At 39.1% G+C, this 12,005-nt stretch overlaps 1 protein-coding gene across 1 annotated transcript; it reads left to right on the forward strand.

The window, feature by feature from the left end:
• Positions 1–41: 41 nt before the first annotated feature.
• Positions 42–11,327, forward strand: prkaa1 (protein kinase, AMP-activated, alpha 1 catalytic subunit). The gene is made up of 9 exons (XM_062435291.1): positions 42–211; positions 2,444–2,585; positions 5,093–5,186; positions 5,487–5,631; positions 6,384–6,471; positions 6,632–6,856; positions 7,015–7,525; positions 7,622–7,748; positions 8,380–11,327. The coding sequence occupies exons 1-9, from the start codon at positions 115–117 to the stop codon at positions 8,661–8,663; spliced, it is 1,713 nt and encodes a 570-aa protein (XP_062291275.1). The 5' UTR covers positions 42–114; the 3' UTR covers positions 8,664–11,327.
• The last annotated feature ends 678 nt before the right edge of the window (positions 11,328–12,005 follow it).

Genomic DNA, 12,005 nt, shown 5'->3' on the forward strand with positions numbered 1-12,005 from the left:
CTCAGTCTGTGAGGGGCAGAGCCGCTAGAGTAGAGAGAGCACACACACCGCGGAGCTCGGTCCATCTCTTCCCGCAGCTAGCTAACCCCGCAAGCAAAGGCCACTGCGGGAAAGATGGCGACGGAAAAAACCAAACATGAAGGAAGAGTTAAAATAGGACATTACATTCTCGGAGACACGCTCGGAGTGGGGACATTTGGAAAGGTTAAAGGTACGTCTGGCTGCCGTTGACGTCGGTGCATCCTGTCAGCTGAAAGATGGTGTGGCAATGGACGCTTTTAGTAGCTCCGATGCTAATTTAGCCTCCTGTGAAAGCTAAACTTGTCGCCAAAAAAAAAAAAACCCAGGAAGGTATCACACTTGTTGTTTTAGCTTAGTTAGCTGAACTTTATATGCCCTGTTAATATGACAGTTTTTTTAAGGATGCGGCTGCAGTTCCTAAAATAAAGACAGACGTACAATGTAGTTTGTACACATTTAGTTACATTTTTTAAGCGACATTTATCTGAGCTAACTTAGCGTCGGCTGCGTTGTGAAGCTAGCCGGAGAGCCACAAGTCGCTTGACAAGACAGACACCGGGAAGTAAACCCTCTTAGATGATGTTACGTCTTAATATTATTCATTTGAAGCATTTATCGTTGCTATATATCTTTTTATTTTTGCCTTTCTAAATAATACACTATACTTCTCTAGCGGTGCACTTATATTCAGTCTCAACTCTTGCTTTCATTTCGAGTTGATTTTTTTTTTTACCATCCTATTGAGAGACATACAATCCTGTAAATGTGTGTGAGGGGAGGTGGTCAACAAGGCTAAAAACCAAGCCGAACCGACGCCCAATGCTGTCAGTTCAGGGGGGCGGTACGAGCAGCAAAGTATGTCAGCATACAGCCAGGCATGTATCCACACTTACTGTCCAAACACCCCTATTGTATTTCAGAAAAACGCCTATTTCCATTCACTCCCATGCTTTTTGCAGCACATATTATCAACTAAATATGATAATTTAAAAGGTTTTAACACCTTCTTATAGGACAGGCTGCTTTTTTGTACTGTTTTTCCATCCTTTTTTAGAGCTTTTATCCACCATGATTAAGCCTGAAATATATATATATATATATAAACTCCAAATGAAGAGAACCAGCCCAGGCTCTATCCAAAAACAGCCAGAACAACCACCAGCTTTGTTTACAGTCAGTTAATTCCCAGTGAGTCATCTCTGTAGTCTGCACTCAGTGTGTGTGTGTGTGTGTGTGTGTGTGTGTGTGTGTGTGTGTGTGTGTGTGTGGGTGTGTGGGTGTGTGGGTGTGTGGGTGAGTGTGTTGCTGAAAAGAAACAGGACCACACCACACTGGGGTTTTTTTTTTTTTTTTTTTTTTAAACACTGGGATTATGGTTTTGATTACTGAAGACTTGGTTAATAGTTCACTACCTGCACAGATGGTAATTCAGTCAATCAGGAGCTGTTTTATCTCAATCCCATCACATGCAAAGCCTCTCTTCCCACCGCACAATCAGGTGTTATTATTTATTCTCTCGTTTGTGATAGATTTGTCCTGATATGTCTTGGCTTATGTACGCATACTTCTCTCCTGGCTGCCGCTGTTGCGTATCCCTATTGTCAAAGTTAAATCCTCCGTGCCACATCTTTGGTTTGAGATAAAGCTCAAGCCTTACTTGTTGGGGGAAACTGCTTCTAAAGTCCTTGTTTAAAACCACATCCTTATTAATGAATAGTTATGGGTCTTGAGTATATTTGGGTAAAAGCCACATTGATATTTCTGTGCTCTTCAGATGCACTTGTAGCTTTTACAAACACTTTGTGGCTTTCACACAGAGCTTTTTTGTTACAGTTAAAGCTGTTATAATCAATACTTTTATATTATCAACGGGTCATATGATTATGTATATGTGAGACGGGAGACTTTGCAGTTCCTTTCATCTCTATGGAAAGTTTTAGGCCTTTCAGGCACATAACTTTATTGTTTCGATCCATTTTCAACATTATTATCAGTGTTGTGTCCAGATGCTGCAAGCAGATGTTTCCAGCTCTAAAAGCTACCTGTCCAGCATCAAATGAGCAACAGTAACATTTAGCGACAAGCTGGAGAACCCACTAGAGCTCTGGAGAGTTAATTTTGGACTTGTATTCATTAGGTCTATATGAAAATGACTCTGAATGAATGCTAATGTTGCCCTGAATCTGCTGTGTCAATAAGCAGCTAAGTTTGCTAACGTGTTCACCATATCAACATCCTATGGTAATAATATGTAAATGTTTTGTTCCATGGCCAAAATAATCTGTTTATGTTTATGTTAATAATGTTTTAACTACTGTTTTCACCTCCATAGTGACAATTATTCTGTATTATGTTTCATCTTTTTATGCACTCTGAGCACTAATGGATATTATTTGTGTTTGCTCTTCTGTTTATCCTCCAGTGGGCCAACATGAGCTGACCAAACACCAAGTTGCGGTGAAGATCTTGAACAGGCAGAAGATCCGCAGTTTGGACGTGGTGGGAAAGATCCGCAGGGAGATCCAGAACCTCAAGCTTTTCAGGCACCCTCACATAATTAAACTGTAAGTCCTAGATTACACCCTACTCGCTGCTCCATAATCCCCCCGCCGCCACATTAATGCCACCCACTGAGCTATTTCTGGGCTTTAATGGTGTTTTTTAGAGTACATCCATCTAGGACGAAATCGGTCTGACCCACTCTCCTTTTTCCCTTCAGTCCTCCGCTCATTCGTCGTTGTTGCCTGTTTATGTTTGTCCTTTCTGTTTGACGTTACATTTCGACAGCACAAAAAGTGCTTTATCATGCCCCTGTGATTGCTCATGCCTTGCCATGTGACCTCTCCTTAAGTGATAGTAACTACTGCTAGACCTGAGGTAAACACTGCTGCTGCCTGATTTTAAAAATATAGTCAGAAAATTACGGTGGTACTTCCTCCTAAATGTCCACAGACTGCGGCAAAGATCCCAAGGCTGCAGCGGTCATTAAATTTACCAGGAGGTGTGGCTAATTGCCCAAAATACCAGCTCCATGTCAAGCATGCACAAGAATGTAAACTCGCTTGTGTGTGTGTGTGTGTGTGTGTGTGTGTGTGTGTGTGTGTGTGTGTGTGTGTGTGTGTGTGTGTGTGTGTGTGTGTGTGTGAGAGAGATAGAGATAGAGAGATCTAATCTTTCGACAGGGTTCACAAACACTGGGGCACAGCGCAAAACACCGCCTGTCAGAGAATAACTTTTAGTGAAGCCAAACCGAGTAAACAAGCAATATAACACAATACTGTTTCATCTGAGGATGCACTAAAGATGGCGGACTGAGGATAAGGCAGAATGTTTTCCTTGCAATATCTTAACACACTGTCACATTATCATTTTGCTACTGTTTTTTTGTATAATATGAAAAACCTGTGGATTTAAGAGGGGCAGAGTTTACAGTGTGGTCTCTGGCAGGAATTTCACTTGATCCAGTTGCTTTATTCTGGTACTTGATGTGCAGTGTGACAGTCACAGTGTCACAGAGCAGCTACATTGTCGGTGTAGGGAGAATAGATGTAAGTGTGATGAATGCCTGTGTGGATTCTGGTGTAGGGGTTGGTATCTGGAATTAGATATAGTTACTCAAAGATACCCTTTTTCATTACTTAACTCATTCTTTAATAACAAAAATGTAATTTCAGTTCAAACTTCTCAAATTCAGCATATATATTTAGTTGGAACATTTAGTTGTTGTGTATGGTGAAATAAATAATAATAATTGAAGAATAAACAAGGGAAAAATAAGTTGTTTAGGCTACCTGTTGGAGATGTACTGTTAGCCAAAAATGCACTGAGAGTCTCGTCTGCTGCTCTTCATCAAAAATCGTCATCACTGTGGCTGTTTCTACTTGTACTTTTCCTCTCTGCAGTGTTTTTAACTGATTAGCTAAACAAATAGCTTCAAATATCTTGTGTCAACTTGTTTTTATTAAATAGCACTTCTAACAAACCTCTACCTACTCAGCGATTAAAAACATTTAATTTACTGTACTTGGTAGTACTGATGTAATTCGGTCAGTATCAGATTCGGTACCCAATCCTATTCTGGGATGTTAGAATTTCCCACAAAGCCTTGGGAAGGATAGGAGGTAACCAATAACAAGGCACTCAGTCAAGTTAAAGCTAATGGCATTTTAGTATTGGCTATGTTTATAAAACTTCTGGGATGATGCAGGAGCCTCTTGACAAACCAGCGGACACAGCCGAAGGAGTCAGGAAGCTAGTTTTGGAGTTTTGGCTTTGCTAGCTTGTGAAGAAGTGTGTAACACAACTCATTAAAAATGAGTCTTAAGCTTTCTATAGCAAAGAGAAAGATGCAGTAAAGCTGTTAATCAACCTGGCTGCCACATTTCTTTATTCTTTTATCTCTATGAAGTTTTAACATATTGTGATTTGGGGAAAAATCATAGAAACAATGAATATCACGTTTAAGCATCCTTTCAAACATTTTCAGTGTCTTACAGTTGCATTATCAAAGAATATTAATACGTTATTTGGGTTGCTCATCCAGCTTTTGACATTTATTGTTTTAAAATCCACAAAGGCGTTTTGTGTTTGTCTTTGCTGCTTTAGTAGTGAATTACTTTAAACTGTTTTGGTGAGAAAAAGTTTACTCTTTTCAGCCTGACAGTGATACACATTTATTTGAATGTGTCAGTGTAGATAAGATGACTTTGCCTTCACGACGTTCCTCCTGGCCATTGATGAAAGCAGGTTGGAAACTGCTCATCTTCATCAAACAGGCTTTGCTTTTAGGGATGGAATATTTTAAATGTTTACATTTGAACAACATTTATTGCTACCCGAAGACTATAAAAGGCGAGATGTAGGGAGAGGGTGCATAAGATAGAAGTAGAAAGAAAAATATTTCCTCTGGCCTGATCTGATGTTTTGGATGCCAAACCCAGGAGATGCCAGACACACATTCCTATTTTCTTCCAGGCACAAATGATGAAAAAATTCATGTTTGAGCAGTGTACTGTCAGCTAACTGCTGATGACCTACATGAATTTAATGTTTTTAATGTTCATGTCTGCAGGTATCAGGTTATTAGCACCCCTACAGATATCTTCATGGTGATGGAGTATGTCTCAGGAGGAGAGCTTTTCGACTACATCTGCAAAAATGGAAAGGTAATACACTATGATACGGGAGAAAATCTTAGTCTGGTCTAATGATGTCCCACATTTTCTCTCACTTAAATGTAGCAGATGTTGTACATTTTATAATCCGTTATGATGCAGAACACAGAAGTGCATTATATGCTTGGTATTATTGCCAGCCTGCTGCAGATATTCTTTGATCTGTGTGAATCCAAAAACAACTGGGAAAAAATATCAAAACACAACATGGAGCGTTGCTTAGTCAGCTGTGATGTGCTAACTGAGTCATAAGTGAAGATCACACCTCATGGATAATTTGTGCTTTGACAGTTGGATGAAAAGGAGAGCCGTCGGCTGTTCCAGCAGATTATTTCAGCAGTAGATTACTGCCACAGACACATGGTGGTGCACCGAGACCTCAAACCAGAAAATGTGCTGCTGGATGCGCACATGAATGCCAAGATTGCAGACTTTGGTAAGTACACCTCAATCTTAAACCTAGGAGTCTTAACAGGAAACATTATTTTCATATGAAAAAGATGTAAAGGTCACATTGACTACTAGTTGTGGTCTGGGGTATTTTTTATAAGTGGGTCCTTGTTTCATTTGTATCAAGCACACAAGAAGGAACAAGCTTGAGGGCAACATGATACACATTGTGGACAGTTTCATGTTATTCAACAGAGCAACAGTCTCTGACAGTGCAACATAAAGTGTAGCAACATCCCAGTAAAGGCAAGGAAGATGGGGACTAATGGATTCAAGGATATTTATTGTCATTCCAGCCATGTAGATACATGAAAGAGAATGAAATATAGTGCTACGGTCCTGGTGATCATAAAATAAAAACGACTCTAAATATTTATATAACATATAGACATAATGACTGGGAATCATGGATTTAAACAATCAAATATATTAAAAATATTTACAATAATAACTTTGCAACTTATTTATTAAGCCTCAAGGAAAACACATAATGTAAACATAACTGCGTTTCTTCTCCACAGGACACCCTAAAGCCAATGTCTTGCTAACACATACACAGAACTGAAAATTTAACCTCAGAATTGTACCTTAGACTACTTGGATTAAGTGAAACATGTTTATGTCTCTTATCTTAAGCCGGTCAACTTCCAAATTCATCTGTGAATTATTTTATTTCTTTATTAAATCTGTTTATTCTCATGTGTGTGATGTTAAATAACAGTGTAAAATTCTGTTTAGGTTTATCAAACATGATGTCTGATGGGGAGTTCCTACGTACAAGCTGTGGTTCTCCAAACTATGCTGCTCCTGAGGTTATCTCAGGAAGGTAAGGTTTTCTTTTTCTTTTCGCCATCATTACAGTTAACATCAACATAGAACTTAAAGCATTTTCCAGTTATGATGCTCCAGGTGTTGCAGTACAAAGAAAACTTGTTGTTGTTTCTGTTCACTTATTGTGTCTGTACCCATTTAACAACGGTCCTCAGGTTATATGCTGGTCCAGAGGTGGATATCTGGAGCAGCGGGGTCATTCTCTATGCCTTGTTGTGCGGGACACTTCCTTTCGACGACGACCATGTGCCAACACTCTTTAAGAAGATCTGTGATGGGATCTTTTTCACCCCCCAGTATCTGAACCCTTCAGTAATAAGCCTCCTTAAACACATGCTGCAGGTGGACCCCATGAAAAGAGCCACCATCAAAGAGATCAGGTGAGCCGAGCAAGATCAACTACAAAGTTAAACGGTTGCCTTCAAGTATTTTTTCAATCTAGTTTTAAGAGCAGCTTGTCTTTTGAAGTGAAAATAAATAATTAAACTAGTCTTTTTCAAATTGATGCACTCATGGTCTGTGGTTTGTTTTACTACAGAGAGGATGATTGGTTCAAACAGGACCTACCCAAGTACTTGTTCCCTGAGGACCCCTCCTACAGCAACAACATGATTGACGACGAGGCCCTGAAGGAGGTCTGTGAGAAGTTTGAGTGCACGGAGGAGGAGGTCCTGTCCTGCATATACAGTCGCAACCACCAAGATCCATTGGCTGTTGCCTACCATCTCATTATCGACAATCGTCGCATCATGAATGAAGCCAAGGACTTCTACCTGGCGTCCAGCCCTCCCGACTCTTTCCTAGATGACCAGCACCTAACCTCGTCAGCTGTGGGCATTTTGAAGCCCCACCCTGAGCGTGTACCCTTCCTCGTGGCGGAGACTCCTCCCAGGCCTCGCCACACACTGGACGAACTAAACCCCCAGAAGGTTAAGCACCAGGGTGTTAGAAGGGCCAAGTGGCACCTGGGTATCCGCAGCCAGAGCAGGCCCAATGACATCATGTCAGAAGTGTGTCGTGCCATGAAACAGCTGGATTATGAGTGGAAGGTAAGGAAGAAAGTTAAATAACAATTTCTGATATGAGAGTACCTCAACAGAGGTGGTTTGATACAAAGTTTCTTCACCTTTCATAATATTTTCCAGGTTGTGAATCCATATTATTTACGTGTGAGAAGGAAGAACCCGATTACTGGGATGCAAACCAAGATGAGCCTTCAACTCTACCAGGTGGACAGTAGGACCTACCTCCTTGACTTTCGTAGCATAGACGGTAAGTTTGAACCACTCAGTTCTGTGTTAGTTACATATTAACACAATAATAGTATGTAAATTATGTTACATGTTGCATAGTATTTATATTGTGCTTCTGTGCTGCTTAAAATGGTTGCTGTGTATTTCTATTCTAAAACTATTTGCCAGAGAATAAACCATAGCCGTGTAGTTTTCTAATGTTTTATCAGCTAAACTGGTCACATACCTCTTTCACATAGTTTAGGAAGTTTATAACCTATTACCCCTCAACAGGAGTCCAGTCTGTCCCTACAGTGCGCTGCCTCAGTGTAGATTTGATAAATTATTGACTTGGAGTAGAGGGCATGGGCTTTTACACAGTCTGTGTAGGTGCACAGCGGTGCGTCAAAGGAAAATATGAGATAAGGGTGTTGTTGTGGGTCATTAATGCAGCGCAGGCATGCTGTGTAAAGGCTCCGAGGCTTAATTTTGACCTCAGGCTATTTGAAAATCAAACTGTTTGTTTTAAGTTGCAGTCGTAACCGGAGGCTATAAGGAATGGTAAAGCAGATTGCTCAAAATTCAAAATCCAAGTGTTAAAGGTATGAAAATTAATCTGGAATGAAATGATTTTTTTTGTTTTTTATGCTAACATGTCTTTTGTTATTCAGATGATATGTTGGAGACAAAATCTGGAACTGCTACTCCTCTCCGCTCTGGATCTGTGGGCAACTACCGCACCACAATTAAGAACGATGTAGATGGTGCAGAAGCTCCAGCTACGTCTAGCGCTGTGCATCCCACCAAGGCCGCAGAAGGCTCATTAGCTTCATCGTTGACCTCATCCATCGACTCAACGGGAGGAGCGGACATTGCGTCCGTCCCTCGACCAGGAAGCCACACCATCGAGTTCTTTGAGATGTGCGCAAATCTTATTAAACTTCTTGCACGATAGCTTGCAAAACAATCGCTAGCCTTTTTCTCCTCTCCGAGTGTCTTTATAGCAATAAGCATGCAACCGATTCATGGCTCAATTCATCCCGGCTGAGGATGAAGCGATTGTTCCATGGCACTGATGCAGGTTGGCGTTCCCTAAGCTGAAGGGACGTATACTGAGCTGGCAGGAGATGTAAGGGGTTATTGAGAAAGATGAATGACAAGCTACTTTAATAGCAAGGACAGAACAACATTTAGGAGAAGGTTTTACAATTTCCTGATCAATTTAATAGCAAATGTCCACATCCCACCTATACATATATGCGCAAGTGATTACACTGAATTTTCTGTACTGTAGCCAGTGAGCACTGCTTTCCAGTACAGAGAACAAGATCAAGTTTTTGCCTGCAGAGAAAGGAGGCCACAAGTTGAGTGTTTTGGTGTTTGGATGGCAGTCGTATAGGATGCAGGAAGCACTTTTGCACAAGTTTCTTTTATTTCCTGCTGCTCTTGTTTTTCTCTCAGTGGGGGATCAGAAAAACGGTGCAGATGTATCGGGACGCTGCACTGGCTCTAACCAGGGCTGTCATGCCCATTCCGCTCATTGGACTCTGAAGAAGTGCAATGACCCCTGTATTTCTGTCTTGTCAGGGACAAAAAGAATGCTTCATCAGATTTATGTTTGGTTTTCTTTCTTTTTTTTGTGAATTTGTGTTGTCAGAGACTAAATTTTCATGGTTTTGTCCTTGTTGTAAAAATCTGGTTGAATCTGTCTGTCCCCTACATTTTTATATAAAGACGTGAATATATTTATCAGTGCGTTAAGTGGACAGAGTGTTGGATCTATTGGAAATAGAAATGTGTTTTTTTCTTTCTTGCATTAAGATCTATTGCTGGATGGTATATATTTTCCTTTTTTACTGTCTTGTTTTTAAATCAATATCACAGTTTTGTTTCCTTCAATCACAGTTATTCTGATACTTGATTGTCTTTCCAGATTAATATAGTCATGGAAAATACCTCTTACCATTTAAGAGGTATTTGCCATGACGGTCAAAATCCAGAATTATATCATTTTCAGTGTCACATATTAAAATGACAACTTGATTTTGACTTTATTTTTCATTGTATTTTCTCTATTTCTTGTTTTATTAGCAGATTAATGATTAGGATTTGAGTATGATAACTGAGTGAAATGCCTTTTGCCTACATTCAATTCGTAAATGCCAATTCATCACAAGTGTGTGTATAGACCTCAGGTCTCAATTTGAAAATTAGTAATAGCGATTACATGCATTGCATGGACAATGTATTGGCAGGAGAATACATCCAAAACATTGCCATTTTTGGGTATGTTTGTTTGACTGCCCACACATTCCCTTGAAGGTTAACCTTGGAAACAAAAGGTTTACATACTGTATGTTTAAACCTGAAACAGACTTGTGAGCTCGAAACTATAAAGTCCTGCGTGGGTACACGTATTACAATTCTGATAAATGGAAAAAACAAAAACCCATCATACACAGCATTAAGATCATGAATGTGTGGCTGATTTTATATTTGATTAAAAACAGCCAGACAGAACCTTATACTTGCGAGTTCACAAAGTGTTAAGTCTTTATTCGTAAGTATGATGCGTCTTCCTCCATTTCTGTTCCAGAGTCTTAACGTTTTACAGTAAGTGATTTCTGTTGTTTGGCTGCCTTATCATTATCAGTACTGTTAAATCGGTTTTTATGTCATTAAAAGTCTGAAATCAGTCCTGGTCAGAATTATTGGCACATTTTACAATTTTAAGGATTCAAGTCCACAAATTATTGTCAGTGTTGTTAATTCACAATAAATGTTTGTTTAAAAAAAAAAATCACATTATTTTAAGTGTTGGCATTTCAAAATTCTCAAAAGCAGAACTTAAAATAAACATCTGATTGTATTCTTGCCAAACTGTTGTAGACCTCAGTAACTGCTACCATCTTTCACTAATGGTAATAGGAAAACACAACTGAGCCAGGATTGAAATACCTTTTGGATGTTTTCATAGTGATATCAAACACTTGTTAGTGTTAGGTTTTTTTACATTCATTAGGAGGTGTCAGCAGTTGCTGAAGTCTGGGTTTGGAGAGTTAAACTCTCTACAGCTTTAAACATCTAAATATTTTGTTTGTAAATGATTTTACATTTCACATGACAAAATCTTTAAAGAGTGACAATAATTGTGATCGTCTTGTTTCTCTCGCTGTCCTGACAGGCAGGTTTGGACTGAACTCTTTAGTTGATATTTGACCTTAATGTCTCAGTTTTAAACTAGAGTTTATTACATATAGTGATCATGGTTAATGAATACACTATGGTCTTTAAAGATATTGTAAAACTAAACATTTTTTGTTTTGAAGGGAAGTTGCAAGCTCTTATAACAAAACTTGTCATGGGTTACATGGTGGGTTTTGTGGGAAAGAGGAATGTGTGAAAAAATGACCTTTTGACAGCTTATGGAGTAGTGTCCTAGTGGACTGTTAGCAGTTAAATTCTGTCAGTCTGTTTGAACTGCTTCAAATAAATATTGTTCTATTTTTGTTTGGTGTGTAAAGGGACCCTACCAGATTGATCAGTGTAAATCTGAATGGACAGTGTTGAAAATCATTTGTATACACAACTGCCTAATAAACTGCTAAATTGCACACAACTCTGCTGAAGCCTCTCTGTATGTTTCTAGTTTTGTATGACCAGTCAGGAAAAAAACTATGCTAAGGAAACTGAAAGTTACATATGACTGCTTTTATCCATTGTTTACTTTACTAAATAAATCAAATGTTCAACTGCAAGAAGAAATGTTTGTACACTTTATATCATAAGCCTGTTATTCTGAAACAGATCACTAGAGTATAGGATAGATTTTATTTATTAAATGTTCACTATCATACATTTACATTGAAATTATAATAAAGTCTTGTGACAGGAACATTTAGGACAAAGATAATATAATAAATAATAATGATAAAATAATAAATATATATACAGATGGGTGACAAAGGAAAAAAACAACAAAGTGACTTAGTAAGGTGTTGGGTCACCACTTGCTGTCAGAACAGTGTCAATGCGCCTTGGCATTTATTCTACAAATCTGAACTCTACTGAAGGGATAAACAAAACGTATTCCTTCATTTGGTGTTTTGTGGACTAACAGCCCAAAATCTCCCATGGGCTGGGTTGAGATCTGGTGACTGCGAAGGCCACAGCACATGATTCACATTATTTTCATACTCATCAAACCATTCAGTGACCCCTTGTGCCCTATGGATGGGAGCATTGAGATAATGAAATATCCGGATTGAAATGTTTCATCATAGGATAAAGGTGATTA

This window comes from Scomber scombrus, chromosome 15 (genome assembly GCF_963691925.1).
Source record: "Scomber scombrus chromosome 15, fScoSco1.1, whole genome shotgun sequence".
NCBI classification, from domain to species: Eukaryota; Metazoa; Chordata; class Actinopteri; order Scombriformes; family Scombridae; genus Scomber; species Scomber scombrus.

Bases quoted from the DNA above. Each gene is read 5' to 3' on its own strand.
- prkaa1 (XM_062435291.1), top strand. From the start codon at position 115: ATGGCGACGGAAAAAACCAAACATGAAGGAAGAGTTAAAATAGGACAT. The intron at 2,586-5,092 runs GTAAGTCCTAGA...TCATGTCTGCAG, and splicing joins CACCCTCACATAATTAAACT to GTATCAGGTTATTAGCACCC. The intron at 7,526-7,621 runs GTAAGGAAGAAA...AATATTTTCCAG, and splicing joins AGCTGGATTATGAGTGGAAG to GTTGTGAATCCATATTATTT.